The sequence below is a fragment of the Acipenser ruthenus genome, chromosome 12, assembly GCF_902713425.1.
Source record: "Acipenser ruthenus chromosome 12, fAciRut3.2 maternal haplotype, whole genome shotgun sequence".
Lineage (NCBI taxonomy): Eukaryota > Metazoa > Chordata > Actinopteri > Acipenseriformes > Acipenseridae > Acipenser > Acipenser ruthenus.
In genome coordinates this window covers 26,557,474-26,575,681 of record NC_081200.1, presented here as the reverse complement: position 1 = coordinate 26,575,681, position 18,208 = coordinate 26,557,474, and the positions used below count along the sequence as shown (strand labels likewise).

The following is an 18,208-nucleotide window of genomic DNA, read 5'->3' as shown; positions in this document are numbered from 1 at the left end:
AGTTTCTGTAACTGGAAACACCTGGAAATTTGTACTAAAAACCTTCCACTGTCTTCTCAGTTCCCCAAGCTTGGGAAATGCCCCCACCGCCACCACCCTAAGAGCATTGTGCCATCCCTGGGAGCAGCAGGGAGGAGGGGGCTGGGAGTGAATTCATAACAATAAATGAAGACAGCTTAGTCTCACCGAACAAAAAGTGGAAGGGTGGAGACTCGGGGTTCACACACAGTCCAGCCGCTCTGTTTCCTGTCTACCTTTTGGGAAACCAGTCGTTGTGTTTCTTTTTGTTTCTTTTTGCATAAACTGTCATTAAAAATAGTTTTTGAGCCACAGTGTGGTTGAGGATTGGCAGACGGATCCTTTTGCTGAGTAGCTGAGTGAACATCTGTACACATTGCAGAACCACGTTAATAAATATATAGTAAAACCTTGCTTTAAAGCCACCTTCAGTAAAAAGCATCTCATAATTAATGCCAGTCCCGTTTTAATAAACTAAACTAATTACTTTAAAATAATCCAAATCCTATGGTATAAATTTGTTACAAGAAATTCAAAATATTAAGGCCACTCCTCCTCTTAAGGCCACATTGTGTTGGTACTGGAGTGCCTTAGTAGTGAGGTTTCAATGTAGTTTGTTGGTCAGTTAAATAGAGAGCCACTGCTTCATAACATAGAATATAGTAGGAATATATTGCAGTTGAGTGCCCACGTGTTGTTTAGTGTGTAGCATTCACTGAAAGATCAAGGTTTGGCTGGTCATACACATTGAACTAGCCTCCAACTCTCCTTCAGGGGGTATATTGAATTGTGGAAATACCCTGAAGATCGTAAACCCACTATGTCAAGGACCTCTTTCCCTGTGTTTTATATTGTTCTTGGTGAATAAAGGGGGCAATGAATCACCTCTGGGGGGGGAAACGCCAGTAGGTAATTAGATCTGCTGCTGTTTAGTTGAAAATGACCCCAGACTGGATTGAGGCTGTGTAGGTAGGCCGGTGCTGTACCTGCTATGTAGATCAATAGAAGAATCTTCCATTAACTGCATCGTTCGCAATCACTACATCTCTGAGCCTATTGTGTTCTCTAAGAAAAACAAAACTGATGCAAAATAACTGTATTTTTGGTCTGAACATTTAAAAAAAAAAAAAAAAAAAAAAACATCTTAAGGAAACCGTTATTGATGAGTAAAACCCAGCAAAGTTTCACTCTCACATTCCCGCCCCATTAGATCTTTAATGAACACTGAAAGAAATCATGTTGAGTCATAGAAATTCACCAAAATACGATAGTGTGAGAGAAATTCATTCCAAAGAATGCATCAGTACAATAATAAACCGTTACTCTTTTAGAAACTCTGAACAATGGGGCTTCCTTTTCTGATTACCAGCTGGGCTATTTGCATAACAGCTTCAGCCTGTCAGAAGCAGCCTTTGAATTCAGGGTTTATTCAATCTTGTCATTGTGTTTATTGCCAGCAGCATTGAAAGTCAGTTTGAGGAACTGGGTCAGAGTGATAACTGTCAGTTGAATGCAGTAGACATGGATTCCCTTCCCAAATGAACTTCAATGGCAATCCAATAGATCGGTACTAAGGGACATCTCTATGAGCAAAGAGGCTGAATGATACCACCAGTGGTAACGTTGTTTCATTTTGACATGCCAGTGGTATCAATACACAGTACTACTGTATGTTCTCTCATAGGGATGTGCCAATACTCGTATTTTCTGAGTAATTACCTTTAAGTCAGCTTTTGTCAATAGGTATTAAATAAATCCAAACATACCTATTCATTAATATGTTGATTTCAAAACCACAAAAAATCCACACAATTGCAGTCCAATGGTTCACTGCAGAGATAACATCTTGCCCAGGATTACATTCCCACGGTTCACTGCAGAGATAACACCTTGACCAGGATTGCAGTCCCATGGTTCACTGTAGAGATAACACCTTGACCAGGATTGCAGTCCCACGGTTCACTGCACAGATAACACCTTGCCCAGGATTGCAGTCCCATGGTTCACTGTAGAGATAACACCTTGACCAGGATTGCAGTCCCACAGTTCACTGCAGAGATAACACCTTGACCAGGATTGCAGTCCCACAGTTCACTGCAGAGATAACACCTTGACCAGGATTGCAGTCCCACGGTTCACTGTAGAGATGACACCTTGCCCAGGATTGCAGTCCCATGGTTCACTGCAGAGATAACACCTTGACCAGGATTGCAGTCCCACGGTTCACTGTAGAGATAACACCTTGCCCAGGATTGCAGTCCCATGGTTCACTGCAGAGATAACACTCTGCCCAGGATTACAGTCCCACAGTTCACTGCAGAGATAACACCTTGCCCAGGATTGCAGTCCCATGGTTCACTGTAGAGATAACACCTTGCCCAGGATTGCAGTCCCATGGTTCACTGTAGAGATAACACCTTGCCCAGGATTGCAGTCCCACGGTTCACTGCACAGATAACACCTTGCCCAGGATTGCAGTCCCATGGTAGACTGTAGAGATAACACCTTGCCCAGGATTACAGTCCCACAGTTTACTACAGAGCTGACGCATTTCTAAAGAAAGTGAAATAAAAATAATTTCATATCAAAAGGATAAACGAAAGATAAAACAAATAATCGCTTATAAAATATGAATGAGTTTTAGCTAGTTTGATCACGACACATTCTGTATTAAATAACACTGTCAGATTGTTATTGATACTCAATAAGTGTGTAATTAATACGCAATAACGTCACATTTCTTAAAGGTAATTACTCAGAAAATACTAGTGTGTTATGTACCAGTAATATTGGTTCCATATCCAATGTGTTGTTATTCCTGGTAATGATGTGGTCTCCTAAGGGTTTGGTCATAAAACAGAGATGATAGAGTGTAACATTTTTGAATGTAGCTTTTATATTACTGTGCCGGCAATCTAGGTAGCCCGTATTACAGTTACTCAGACACATATTACTTTTATATTTCCTCTGACCGACTATGAGTTGAGTGAAGCTTTTGAATATAAATGCAATATGGCATTATACACCTTCAGCACATTCTGATATGTAGAGATGTCATTCTGGGATTTGCCTGTATTCATTTTAGGAAATTACAGCCAGGAATTTGAATTACCCTAATTTCCCATGACCCCAAAATTTTAAGGCTCCAAATGGTATTTCGTGCAAATATTTGGCTGTGTGAACTAATGTAGATTAAGGAAATGGTACAGATGTGTTCTGTAACTGAATTAAATTTAAGGTACAGGAGCGGGTAATTCCCCCAGTAACAACAACCAACATATGTAGTTTCTGTGTTACTCATACTATGAAGAGCCGATTACAAACATAGAAACAGTGTATAAAGAAACCACAGGTCTACCAAACACAACATTTTGTGTTGCTGTTTATTTTCTGAACTCAGTGATCAGTGGACGCATAGTATTTTCATTATGTGCATTCATTTGCAGTTTTTTGAGTAACTGCTCAGGACACAGTTTTATTTTCTGCTTCAACAGCAGTATTCCAGATCATGTCAGCTGGCATCATGGGCACAGCACTCTGGTCTCTGGGGAACAATTTTGCCCAGAGACACAGCTTTGAGGACCATGGCTATATGATATATTGAAGACGTTGTTAAAGGCTTCGAGGCGAAACGTTTGTGAAAGAATATTACTATTTTTTTTGGTATTACTACATAGGGATTGTATTCACAATGTTGTATTTTTTAACAGGATATTGATTTGTTAGTTTGTAAAGTCGATGTGATAAAGTATCAACCTTTTTATTTCAAATCATATTTACCTTTCTTGCACTAAATCTCAAAACAAAGCAAATTACCCATTTTGCTCTGGAAATAAACACACTTTCAGCTTTATATACTGAAAAATTTAATCTTTTTATTTATTTATTTTTTGCCAGGTTTTTGGGTTCTCTCTTCTGAAGGAGGATATGGATTTAATGAACAAGGTCAATGTAAACAGAAAGCTGATTCATTTAATGGAATTCAACTCGAGGATATCAACATTAGCGGCATCACTCAGAACTGCTGAGTCAAATGAAGACTTGCTGTAATGAAACACAGAATGCCTTAAGAAATTGTTCATTTTGAAAGTCAGGTATATCTGCGCAACAGCAAAAACAAAAATCTGAAAATATTTCCAGTCTCAGATTTGCATTTTACAATTTTGCACACGTCAGCTTTTTTTCACTGTTGAATGATGAGGTTGTAAATGAATGATTGGATGGGCATATTTCACCCATTGCCCTTGGGTTTCCTAAACTATGAATGCACACACTAGACCTTGCAATAGTCAGACAGGGGCTGTCCTAAGGGTGCGCTCAGCTGGTGTTCAGGAAAACGCTTCTGTATCTTTTGTTACTGATTTTATGCATGACGGAGAAACATATATCCCCTATATATCTGTTTTACTGAAAGCAAGCCGTTTCGAATCCTATTGCCCAGGTTTTGCAAGCAAGAAAACTCATTTTCATGGAACAAAGAGGAAATAATGTCTACAAATCAGTTTGAAATCAGTAACGCATTTTGTAACCCAGGTGATAACCACCAGTCATTAGGCACGGTTTTCCACAGAGGGAAAATTGCATTGGAGTGGGCAATTTGCCCCCAGTGCAAAAAATATTATTATTGTTATAAATATTACTAAGTAATTTTGTGTTATTTTGATTAGCCATACCCTAACCTTAATCTAATAATCTTTGACAGTTAATACTGGTGAAAACAAGAAATGTATTTAGAGAAAAATAAAGCTTTTATTTCATGTTTGCAAAAATTCCTCCAAGGTAAAGCTGTTTAAAATAACATCCCTAACAGATGACTTCAACAACTACCAAATACTAGACCCAGGTTAGGGACATGTCTTTTTATTGAGTTGGTCAGGTGAAATAGTATTCAGGGTAAACTGCATATTGTATGACACTGATGTGGTGTTTGTTTAGGGCAGGGTCAGTACTTTGAGTAATATGTTGTAATGTCTGTGTTGCCATGTTGGTAACCAAGTCTTATGGCATGTCAGCTTTCCATTTCAGATACCATATAGCCTGCTGTATACTTTACAGGTCCTCAAGCATTATCCTAATAGAGGACAGGAATGGACTAGTGAAACTGGCATATAGCAACCAAACAGAGACTTGTTAAATATTTTGTATGATTCTGCTGCCAAATGTACTGCTTAGGTGCTGCATTCTGCTCTTAGAACCCTAGGGAAGCAACACAACTGAACACTCAGGCAGAATTGACAGAACTGAAGGTAGAGAATACACACTAAAATACTTCAGAACTGAAGGTAGAGAACATACACTAAAATACTTCAGAACTGAAGGTAGAGAACACACACTTACATACTTCAGAACTGAAGGTACAGTAAACACACTAACATACTTTCTCAAGTATGAGTTTTTCTCAATGTCTGAAACATGTCATTGAATTTTATAATTGTCTTTTAGTATTACTACATATACCACCGTTGCATGTTTTATGTGTATAATTGTAAATGAAACACAGTTTTGTAATATTGTGCCTTGGACATCACTGGTGGTAAATGCTAATATGAATAGAGTCATTAAAATAAAAGATGGAACTACTACAAGCCAAATGTCTGGTCGTTTAATAATACTGTACTCACAATGGGGACTGATTCTCTGATTTAACTAAAACTTAACTTCCATACAGTATTCACATTGTGTGCACTTTTTACATTTTTTACTGAATATATTTGCTAATTTAGTTTTTATGGCGCCCATTTCTTGATTAGTATTATATATGTCAATGGCCTGAAGAACTGCTCTGTAATCTCTTGTAACCTCAGTGTGACCACGTTCCCACTACAACTAAGATCCTAGTACCACACAAACTGCACAGAACATAGTCAGTAAAAAAAAAAACAGGTCAAATGCCAGGAAGGGTCCACTTGAACCGAGCCTGGCATCTTTTTGTACTTTAATGTCTAACTTCCATTTTCCTTAATAGCTGCTCTTTGGTTCTAGTTGGCTGCCACATGTAATATGCATGAGATCAGCCAAACTGGCTTTGTGTATGAGATTTGCCTCTATATAGAAATACTCATTGAGTTATTAAAAATGAACCACATTGAATGCTTGCAAATATACAGAGTTAAGTGGACAGTAAGGGATTACAACATTTCATTTTTAGTAACCCCTCCGTGTCGTGTAGAAATGCTTATTGTCATAGCCCCATTGGTTTGATTATAATAACCAATATATGAAAAGAAAATTGCCCAATTCATTTAGTACAAAGCAGAGAAAATTAAACGAGGGCTTTGCTCAGGATCGAATGCAGCTGATTAATGGCAGGCAGTGTAATTACATGTCATTCCATTTCCAATCTTGAATAACCTGCTTACTAACTATCGAGAAAATATCGGTTCCGAAAAGACCCCTCAAGGGTGATTGTGTGGGGAAGTATATCAGTGTTGCACAGGCAGGAGACAGTATTAAACAGGTAAGAAATTAAGTATTAGGACTGTGTATGAGATATATAGTATCCCTTTAAGAATGACACAAATTAGTTATATTCTAGTGTAACAGGAGGCATAACTAACAATCTAATTAGACTAGCAAATTGGATAATAACTGATTTTAACGGATTGCTACTGAACTCAGATTAATCACTTTATTTCCTTTATTATTTTCTATATTTTTATTGAATGATGCACTTTGATTTTTTTGTATTGATCCTTTTGTAATGGATTTCAGTGGAGACTGGATTATAAGTGGTTTATATGCAAACATGTATTGTTTTTTTGGTTTTTTTTTTAATTAACTTATTTCCCGGGAAACAGAGTGGGATTTTAGTTTTGGGATTTTAACTTTTTTTTTTTTTACTGCTGATCACCCATACGAGAGAGAGAGAGAGAGAGAGAGAGAGAGAGAGAGAGAGAGAGAGAGAGAGAGAGAGAGAGAGAGAGAGAGAGAGAGAGAGAGAGAGAGAGGAGAGAGAGAGAGGAGAGAGAGAGAGGAGAGAAGAGAGAGAGAGAGAGAGAGAGAGAGAGAGAGAGAGAGACGAGAGAGAGGAGAGAGGAGAGAGAGAGAGCTTGCTGATTGTGGGATAAACGAGAAAAACGAGGCTGATACAGTAGGTACAAGTGCCATCAAAATGCCATTGATTCACTAAGGTTAAAGAATAAGATGATTAGATGCTACCAAATGAAACAATGATAATGTTTGTGGGCAACATGTTTTTTTGTTTTTTTTAATCTATAATACACAACCTTTTTACTAGAACACAACAAACATGTTTTTATTTTTTGCAAATAAACACCCAATTAATAATATAAAATGGTTAAATATTTTAATAATACAGGAATATTATGAGCATTCTGCCGGGTAATTTACATTGTGATGTTGTATACAGTAGCACATAATTACGTTATTGAGTGATTTAGCACTGATTCTTCAAGCTAAACTATACAAATCAGAGGGCATTAATTTGAAATATATATATATTAAAAAAAATTAACATGTTCTTATGTGATTACTGCGTTAACGTTGTTAATAAAAAAAAAAAAAGATAGCCACACTAACGATATTTTCGTTTTTATAAATAATGGCCATTTTTAAAAACAAATAATAATAATAATAATTGCGGACAATCAACCATTGAAACCGCAAGCTGAAAAAAAAAAAAAATAAGAAAGGGGCTGAAAAATGACGGGGGGGCGGGTCACAATAGAGAGAGTCTAGAATGTAATAAACTAGCTGGAAGTGCCCCATGCACAACTTCTACACAGCCCGGAGCATGTAGGTTCGTGCGCGCTACCAGCTGGCAGCTACACCAAATTCTTACAAAATAACATCTCAACGAATATACCAGCAAGGTAAGGAAAGCCTTAAACATAGTATTTAACTGCAAAAAGGGTGTATTAAGTAGAAAAAACAACCAAGCAAACTTATTTTTAAAATATGAAATTAAAAATGAGTACATTTGGAAAAGCAAAAACGTTTTTTTTTTTTTTTTTGTTTAAATGCATAGTCCTTTAAACGTGCAATATATGTTTGCTTTGGGTTGTCTACGCCTTTTCAATTTGTTTCCAAAAAACACATTGACAAGTGAATTCCAAACAACTGTCTTGAGCTGGTAATGATTAAATCTCATAAGTGTTAAGATTCCAGTAACTACATAGAAAAAGAACATGCTATGCTAATTGTCAAACATAACTGTTACAATATTTGCATGCAACCAGACAGTTTGTGCTCCTTACAGTTTGTGGGATTTTACATATTGTACAAAATGATGTGTGTGCAGCGTGTTATTCAACTTCTGGTGAGCCTCGTCAATATAAGGATATGAATGAGTACAAATAAATAACGCATTACTTTCTGCATTTATCATTTTAAATTATCATGATATTGTAAAAAGTTGCTCTTCTGTTACTATTAAAGTTGTTCTGTGAGTTTAGAACTTACTGGCAGACCTCTTACGCAAACGAGGTCCATTACACTTAATTTTTTTCCGAGTTGCAAACTTTAAGTTTGCTATTTTTATATCAGTTCCACTGTATAAAAACAAATCTTCAAAAAAAAAAAAAAAAACTTTTAGAATAAAATAAACCATATGCTACAAACGTTAAAAATAAATTCTAACAAATTATGTAACTATTGCACAATCGTTTTTGTTAATTAAGACATCCTATATCAAACTTCATTATTTCCTCCTAATTGTGCAACATGATGTGATTTAAATTTGCATTGAAAAACACCCTGCTATATACTTCAGTAAATGTATGTAACACAACAAAGCATAGTTTGTCTTCCTGTGTGCACACGACAGCACACACCTTTTGTAACTGTGGTAGTCCAATTTTTTTCTTGTGATTAAATACTGAATACTAAATTGTTTAAACTGTGTGTTTTTCTTTTTTTTTAATACATTGAACTTGACAAAAGAGTTCAAAGCCAGCGAGAGGATTTGTATTGAATTTTGAGACTTTCCTGTAATAACCATTATGTTTGCTTTATTGCAGGGTTTACATGATGCGGTTTATTTCAATTCGGCACACATTCTTTTATGAAAAAGAGTCTATGCTGAGTTGAGGACACCGCGCATAACGTATTAGAGAGTTGGAAATTGGAACGGCTGAATCGTCGTTGCGGCAAAGGCACGGCTTTGGTGCCCTCTTGTGGAATGAAAATCTGAATATTTCTGAATCAGAGCAATGGAAAGGACCACTGCACCCCACGTCGAAAGCATGGTTACCGACTATTTCAATCCGGAGATAATTGCAATACACTACAATTTCACGGGGAAATATAGACTGACTGAATATACGGGACTAAAGGCCGACTTAGTGGTCTTTATCGCCATTTGCTGCTTCATAATTTTGGAAAACATAATGGTGCTGCTTACCATATGGAGAACAAAAAAGTTCCACAAGCCCATGTACTATTTTATTGGAAACCTGGCCCTCTCAGACTTACTTGCAGGATCGGTTTACATTTGCAACATTTTGTTGTCAGGGCCTAACACTTTCAAGCTCACTCCATTTCAGTGGTTTATGAGGGAAGGGAGCATGTTTGTGGCATTGGGCGCTTCTGTGTTCAGCTTGCTGGCCATTGCCATCGAAAGGCACCTCACAATGCTCAAAATGAAAGTGCACAACGGGGGCAACACCTGTCGTGTGTTCGTTTACATCAGCACCTGCTGGTTCCTTTCGGCCATTTTAGGAGGTCTTCCGATAATGGGCTGGAACTGTATCCACAGTCTTGAGACCTGTTCCACTGTCCTCCCGCTCTACAACAAGGCCTACCTCTTGTTTTGCACCACGGTGTTTAGCGTGATACTAATGGCCATTGTCATTCTGTACGCCAGGATCTACTCCCTGGTGAGGACTCGGAGTCGCAAGCTGGTGTTCAGAAAACACTCCTCCAGTAGGAGCAGCAAGAGCTCGGAGAAGTCTTTGGCTTTACTGAAGACGGTCATAATTGTCCTGAGCTGCTTCATAGCTTGTTGGGCACCCCTGTTTATACTCCTTCTGCTGGATGTTGCATGTAAGGTCAAGACCTGCTTTATTCTGTACAAGGCTGAATGGTTTCTGGCCCTGGCTGTACTCAACTCTGCCATGAACCCTCTAATCTACACCCTGACCAGCAACGAGATGCGCAGAGCCTTCCTGAAAATGCTGCTCTGTAGTGTCTGCACTGAAAAAGGCCCCGGGGCGAAATTCAAACGCCCCGTTATTGGGGCACTAGAGTTCAGCAGAAGCAAGTCGGACAACTCGTCGCATCCAAACAAGGAGGAAGGGGACAACCCTGAAACGATGTTATCGTCAGGGAACCTAACGTCATCTTCATAGGAAAGCAAGGAGGGAAACTTACTTTTTACTTATCCCTAACGCTAGTGAATGTATGCTTTTGGGACGACTTCTCCCTGTAGAAAGCATTAACCTGCGGTATCTCTGATGAAGACGCAGGCGACGTGGGGTCAGTCAGACTTGGACAGGGAAATCGTGACTCGTATAAACTCAAATTACAGTACAGTAGTCAACCAATACTTGAACTTGGGGGGATGGACTAAGATGTTTCTGGATTTCCTGTCTGGATGAAAGCTTCCCACAAGATCCGAGTGGCATGCACTTAATATCAGTATTATCTAGGCCTATAAGTAGGACACATTGAGTTAAACTTATTAACTTATATTGTACAAGTGTAAAGGGGGGGGGGGGGGGGCACTTAGTTTGTCCTCAACATGCTTAAGGGTTTTTATGCTCTTAAACACAACAAAATGAAGTCAAGGGCATGTGGTTTTATATAACTTGTATATACTGTAGTTAAGTATAGGCCTACAATCCACCATATCTTTATGAATGTATGTGTTTCACAGATTCAGTGACATTACCTTTCCCCTTCTAATTAGTTAAGTGTATTGTTAGAGATTAACCCTGGTCACACACAATGCATTACTCTATGACAACATCTGTACTAGAAGAAAGACTGATTCATAATATATGTTCCTTATTCAGCTGTGTGTCTACTCTAAGTAGGCATCTTTATTTCAGTTCCTGTATATAAAATGTCAGCACAGACATGTAAAATGTAACTTGCCAAACTGTAGTAGATGTAGTTTGCCTTTTATTTGCACATGTTACTGTTTCTTTTCTAGTGAGTAAATAAAATTGTAAAACTTTAAAAACAAAAATAAACTTTGTTTTATTCACCTATCAGAACATTACTGATCAATTTGCAACTACGCATTTACATAATATTTTGTATCAAAGACCTTCACTATTTATTAATAGATTCAAATAATGTGTCAGACCATCTTGCACAGATATCTGCAGGAGTGCAAACCAGGTTGTAAAATATATATTATTATTTGCACTAGCAATATTACCACCGGTCCTTCTTTTGTTAAATATCTTTTGGTTCTTGTATTTTAAACTTTGATTTGAAATATGCTGGTATTTCAATGACAGCTTTATACTGTATATGCTACTGCTTCCTGCTACCAAATAACTTTCTGTGCAGTAGCTAAGTGTCATGCCAGTGGTCTAGCTGGAATCAGGCCATGTGACCTAGAGCACGGGAACTGAGGTACCAGGAAGTTATTATTATTTATTTCTTAGCAGACGCCCTTATCCAGGGCGACTTACAATTGTTACAAGATATCACATTATTTTTACATACAATTAACCATTTATACAGTTGGGTTTTTACTGGAGCAATCTAGGTAAAGTACCTTGCTCAAGGATACAGCAGCAGTGTTCCCCACCTTGGATTGAACCCACAACCCTCCAATCAAGAGTCCAGAGCCCTCACCACTACGCCACACTGCTGCCCAAATACAAAAAAGAAAAAGAAAAAGAGGTACCAGTGATAATGCTGCTAGCCCTAATAAAAGGTTAGATGAAACTTTGGTTAGCACTTTATTAGTGATTATATCCCATAACTTCATCAGGTAGGTGCACCCTCAAAAGAGTAATAGATGTATATATAATCCTTATCCTTTGCCAGTCAAGGACCATTTTGTATCGATTCTTACAGTTGTATTGTGACATGCACACCTGTCAAGGCTACTGTCAAACCTCAAAATGGCTTTCCATTTCTACTTGCCATAGCATTTCCACAAACTGATGTGAAGAACTTGAGTTTGCTTGAGAGATTATCGCTAGAAACGGCTGAGATCTCGCAAATTCATTAATGACACCTGTGATAGTATAGGTTAGTCTGAGCACATGTCACTCCACACAGCAAAACATTCAGACAAAGACTACCTTTCACTCTTAGTAAAATGGTTTGGCTTTGTTGGCACATATTTGGACCATCAAAAGTCATTTGGATTTAAAGGTCATTTTTGAAAAAAAGACCCCCATCTTGCTTCACCAATTTTTTTTTAGGAAACATCCTACAGTCTTAAAGATATTCCGACCCTTATGGTTAACCTAGTGTAGTGCCAGATATAATGTTTTAAAATATAAATGCATGATTACTATGACATGCGTTTCTTTCAAAGCTGCACAAATGATGCAACCTATATAATGAATGGACATGCAGAACAGGCAAGATTTACAGAATTATTGAGTGCAATCACTTTAAGAAGGTTGGTATCTCCTATAAGTGAAAATGGAAGTTCTATACGGTTCCTTGTAAAATATCATTAAAATATTGAAAACGTTCACCTGCAAGGTCAACAAGGCCTTGTAATAATTCCTGACCAAGTATCATTAGGGGACACTGTTAGTTCTTTAGCACCATCTAGTGGTTGCGTTGCATACATGCCTTGGTGATTTCCTTGTGGGTTTACTAGAGAGGTGAATGATTCAAGTACCTGACTGTCACGTGTATGTTATAACATGGAATTGTAATTCTAGATTATGTATGGTCAGAAGCATTGGATAATTATAATAAATGTGCTCTGTGCTTGTGCCAGCAATCAGGGTCTAGACTTCCTAGCCTGGCCTAGTTTAACAACATGCACAGAAACATAAGCTATAAAACATGCAGACCATTATAGGAATTATATTTGAGTGTAAAATTGAACAGAATTGTGATCTTAAAAATATCCAGATGATCACTTCTTAATTAAATTACCTATCTGAAGAGTCACAGATACAGACTCAACAGCAGGTAACTCACACGCCAGGTGCAATAAAAACAAAATACTTGATTTGTTGCAGAATTTAATTTTCCAGTTCACCTCAATTTGCCAGGTCATTAGTTTAAACTGATCAATTTACACCAGGGCCAACTGTTCAATGACACAGGGACTAGTAAGGATTTGCTATAGTAGGACATTTTTATCTATTACTTTTTAATATTTTTTTCCAGAGGAAAATCTGTTTGTTTTTATAGTATATGATAAATTCATAATTGATTATCCCAGAATAGCCCCGCTGTCTAATATGAGGTACTGACCTGCCTCCTCTATCTACTGTATGATAATGAATGGCATCTATGTAAGCAATACATAGTGCTTTATAATGATGACAGTGCCAACTGTTGTCATTTAATGGTATCTTACTGCCACCTACTGGATTATTCTGTCATTGCCACCTCACTTGTTCTGACTCACACCTATGTGGCTGCTGGCTGCTTTCCTTGCTCTCATTGCGTGGCCAATCAGTTAATTCTCTGTCCAAGTGGGGCACCGCCACTATATAAAGACTTTAATCGACACCAGGTCACAATCCATCACAAGACTCATTCAAAAACATGTCATAAAACCATGTCTGTTCTGCCCATATAATTTGAAGTCTGATTTCAAGAACATTGTGTTACATGCAGTTGTACCTGTAATTTAGATACGTGAAAACTGAATAAACTACCTTTTTCTGTAACACTGGAAAAAGCAAATAAAGACCAATTACCAAGTCAATTATTTCACCACAAGTCCATCAAATGCTCATCTATAACCCATGAATGTTTGTTTCAGAACTTTGCAAGAATCCATTTTTAAAGATGGTAGCAAAAAAGAAATAAGAGGTCAACAGTACCTCTGTAGCCCCGTGACAAACCACGTGCATATAAAGATTGTACACATGTTATTGTTTTAGTTTTACGTATTTAATTATTTATAAACATTTTATGGTTTCTCTTGGTTTAAACTATTATTGTACAATGTAACCCAAAACAACATAGATGTGTGTTGTTCATGTTTGTATATTTATTAAACTGTGAAGGAGACAGATTGCCAAGTCAATTATTTTACCACAAGTCCTTCAAATCCTCATCTATAACCCCACCAAAGGTTTGTTAACTCGTGTCCCACAAGGGGTTTCAGCCCTTCAAAGATGGGGCCATTTTCGATATTTTCATCCTGAAGTCTTTTTGTGGGGTCATTAAATCAGACAGTAAAGTAGGTAGACAGTAGCAGAGCTGCATACAGAAAGTCAGTTAAATTATGAGCACACCTAAGCAATTTGAAAGTGATATCTCTTCTACTTTAGAAGGAACATGCACGTAAGATCACTCAGGAATTGTTCAATTTTAAGGCCTTCAGCAACACAGAAATACTAAAGCGGTGGTACTGAATTCTACAGAAGACCTACCTGGCTATCTGTACAGAAGCATTCATAGGGATACTGACATTCCAAATATCATTTTTAGCTCCTCAGAATCACTCCAAAATGAGACACATTTCAATGTGACCACCACCCCCTAAAAGGGGGTGTATCTCAGCAAATTTTCATCATTGAGCTTAAATATTTGGCCTGGCTTCATACCTGAACTGTATCTTCCACTACACAAAATACAAGCAAAATCAAAACCTTGAGCTCTGGTTGAGTTGACACGGAATGACCCATTTGCCTTTGCACTTGATTCAAAACAGGATCCTATATATTGAATCTGCATCAAGAGTTAAAGCCAGTACACACTGTATTACTTCATCACAGTAGGGATGTACTGTATACATCTGATTACCTAATGAATGACAAGCTTCAACTATATTTTCATATGTTTTACTGTGCTCGTGCACCTATGTGATGTTTCTAACACTTCCGAGTGATACCACTGTAGTTTCAATTACTCAGATACTGTGCTTAATTTCATTTTGATATGCTTTGTGTTCTGGTATTTGACCTGGATTCAGGAGCACCTCTTCCTCTCCAGTTTCCACATTGTCTTTCACTAGACATGTGTAATGCAGGGTAGATCAGCAAAGTGTCTGTATAGTTTTACGAGCCAGCGCCATCTAGTGAGCAGGTATTGTGTACCGTAATATCAAAGGAAACTTGATTCACTGGATGGCACGGGCTCTTAACCCTAAACTGACACTGCTGATCTAGACTGTTACATGTGTCTGTAGTAAAAGATATAGAGACTTGTATATTCTCATATTGCTAGACATTATGATCTAGCAACTACCGGTACTTCTCCAGGATGACAGTTTGTAGTTTCTTCTTAAGCAACAGCACCCTCTATAGATTATATATAAGATTATGAAAGGCGTGTTTACGTTTACCTCCCAGTTTCAATTATCATAAGTTAGCATTCTACAAACAAACACAAAAACTCAAGTCAACGTTATTCTGTAGATGCTTTAAGACACTTAATTCCTGATTATGATGCGTTTGAGTCGATGCAATAGACTGTGCTTGTAGATTTTCCTGACTCCAATTCAGTTTGCAAACACCCTGAGTCAAGTTCCCCTTATCAACATTTACCAAGGGGAAATTAAACATATTGTTTTTACAAACTCATTCACCCCCACCCCCTAGTTTGTTAAAAAGATACTGCTATATTGAAGAACACAAAAACCATTCATTTTGAATATGTTTTACAATGCACTACTCTGAGCTTTAATTCATTGGGTATGTAAAGATTATTATTTTATTTATTTTTTTGTCTGTTTTGATGAATTCTAAAGTTTGATATTAAAATACCAGTTCTAGACTGAATAAAGGTATATTATAGCTTTTTTCAATTAAATGTTTCTCAAAAAAAAACGGAATTACTTTACTTTAAAAAAATATGAACAAAACTGAAATGTTCAGCATTTTGAACCCATTTATTTAAACATGTTGAGCTTGTACTAGAAAATGAACGTGTAGCCAGACCTGTGAATGGAGCCCAACGTGTTCTGAATTGAAACATGTAGTGAAACATGCAATACACAACCCATGTCTCCCAGCTGCACCTAAACTGCAACAAAAATGCCCTGAAGCAAACAACGACTCACAGTGACACAGCACATATCAGACACAGGATAAAAAAAAACAATACCTGTCCTAGTGAGAGAAAAATGATTTGCAAAAAGGTTTTAGAAACCCCAGCCCCATGGCTCATAAAGATCTGAACCCCAAGTGTTAAACACGATGTATTTTCCACTTTCCTCTTATAAAGTTGAAAATTGCTCATTCATTTGAGATATATATATATATATATATATATATATATATATATATATATATATATATATATATATATATATATATATATAGTAGCGATCTTGGTTCCCGCAGGCAGGTGCATCACACAGGCGAGGCAAGCCAGAGACAGGCGGAGGGCGGGCGCGAACCCGGGACCTCTCGCACTAAACCATAGCGCCGATACCGCTGTACAAAAAAAAGCCGGCTCCTTTACGTCACCTACCTATATATATATAAAAATTGTGATTATGGGATCATTTTTGACCTCACTAAATTTAATACGTCTCGTTTATTATTTCAGCACAATGTAAATCGGGTCATTGACACCTGTGCTGGTATTTGAATTGCCGACTCCTAAAACCATATATTTACCATACTCTACCATACTTATGTGTGATTTACCATGCCTGTCAGTATCAGTACGCATACCGAGTGACAATGTTAGACAAACTTTGGGAGCCTCCGATCATACTCCGGTCCCGGGTTCGCGCCCGCCCTCCGCCTGTGTGTGCATTGCCTCGCCCTGTGTGATGCGCCTGCCTGCGTTAACAGAGATCGCTAAAATATTTTTTTTTAATGTCAACTTTAGAAAGTGCACTGTCATTTCTGAAAAAGTGCACAGTAATATTTGAACTGTAGATAGAAAAAACGACTAATTCCTGACTTACTATATCACAGTACTGGGATAAAGACTGGGATAAAGAAATATGTAACCGTTAAAGTCTAGTGTTAAAAAAAAAAAAATAGCGCCTACGTAGGACTTTATATCTCCTAAGTAGGATTTTCTGACTCTTAAGTAAGTGTACAGCAGGACTCTCTACCTTCATCATGGTGATCTGATTCAAGCATTCAAAATTCTAAGAGGTATTGACAATGTTGACCCAGGGGACTTTTTTGACCTGAAAAAAGAAACAAGGACCAGGGGTCACAAATGAAGATTAGATAAAGGGGCATTCAGAACAGAAAATAGGAGGCACTTTTTTACACAGAGAATTGTGAGGGTCTGGAACCAACTCCCCAATAATGTTGTTGAAGCTGACACCCTGGGATCCTTCAATAAGCTGCTTGATGAGATACTGAGATCAATAAGCTACTAACAACCAAAGTAGCAAAATGGGCGAATGGCCTCCTCTCGTTTGTAAACTTTCTTATGTTCTTATGTTCTTATAGAAAAAGCATTTACACATCCATAAATAGGTTAGTGAACAAAAACAACAGCCAAACGTAAACGAGATTAATTAGGCTAAAAATACACAGTGTTGCTATGCGGTTTCCTATAAACCATCTCCAAACAAAACTTTAAAAAAAATATACAAAAAAATACAAAACAAATGGTAAATGTAGAGTAACCTGCAACTGATGGCTTATTTCTTAACGCTTTCTTTCTGTTTCCAACGCGGATGCTGCATTTGCTGCCAATGCCATTACTCTGGTAGCCTACTTGTAATATTTATTTATTTATTTATTTAGCGAGGTGGTTAATTGATCAGGGCGGTTATGTGACGGTCGGATATGCGATGTTGCACTGTACATGTTTTTTTTTTTTTTTTTTTTTTTTTATTGGTAGTGCTGTGCACCTGCTATCTGATTTATAATATTTAATTATAAATGCCACACAAATAAATACAAGACAGTGTGTATGCATTGTTTTCCAAGAAGGAGAAATAAATTGTTATATATATATATATATATATATATATATATATATATATATATATATTATGGTGTTTGCCATTTTTATGTAAATCCACCTTCACCTGGCTCTGGGCTTGTCTGGGGAAAAAACGAAATCCTAAATTCAGCGACAGGACAGCCTTCCTCATTCCGTTGTCACGTAAACGAGAAAATAGCCACGTGGGGTGATTGCAAAC

At 37.4% G+C, this 18,208-nt stretch overlaps 2 protein-coding genes across 4 annotated transcripts in view; both read left to right on the top strand.

Moving 5' to 3' along the window:
* Positions 1–5,603, top strand: part of zgc:110366 (uncharacterized protein LOC550476 homolog) — a 71,865-nt gene extending 66,262 nt beyond the window's left edge. Inside the window, exon 7 of one of the 2 annotated variants that reach the window (XM_059034725.1) lies at positions 3,916–5,603. In XM_059034725.1, the coding sequence (XP_058890708.1) occupies positions 3,916–4,068 (153 nt within the window). In that variant the 3' untranslated portion in view covers positions 4,069–5,603. The remainder of the gene's footprint in view (positions 1–3,915) is intronic. The other variant, XM_034029347.3, reaches the window with a different exon arrangement.
* A 1,487-nt stretch (positions 5,604–7,090) lies between these two features.
* Positions 7,091–11,189, top strand: LOC117417300 (sphingosine 1-phosphate receptor 1-like). 2 transcript variants are annotated; one of them, XM_059034724.1, is made up of 2 exons: positions 7,091–7,108; positions 8,997–11,189. In XM_059034724.1, the coding sequence occupies exon 2, from the start codon at positions 9,189–9,191 to the stop codon at positions 10,323–10,325; it is 1,137 nt and encodes a 378-aa protein (XP_058890707.1). In that variant the 5' UTR covers positions 7,091–7,108; positions 8,997–9,188; the 3' UTR covers positions 10,326–11,189. The 2 variants fall into 2 exon arrangements, with proteins under 2 accessions (XP_058890707.1, XP_058890706.1); XM_059034723.1 differs by lacking the exon at positions 7,091–7,108 and adding an exon at positions 7,699–7,850.
* Positions 11,190–18,208: the final 7,019 nt, after the last annotated feature.

Excerpts from the sequence above, each read along its gene's own strand:
- LOC117417300 (XM_059034724.1), top strand. The coding sequence starts at position 9,189 with ATGGAAAGGACCACTGCACCCCACGTCGAAAGCATGGTTACCGACTAT.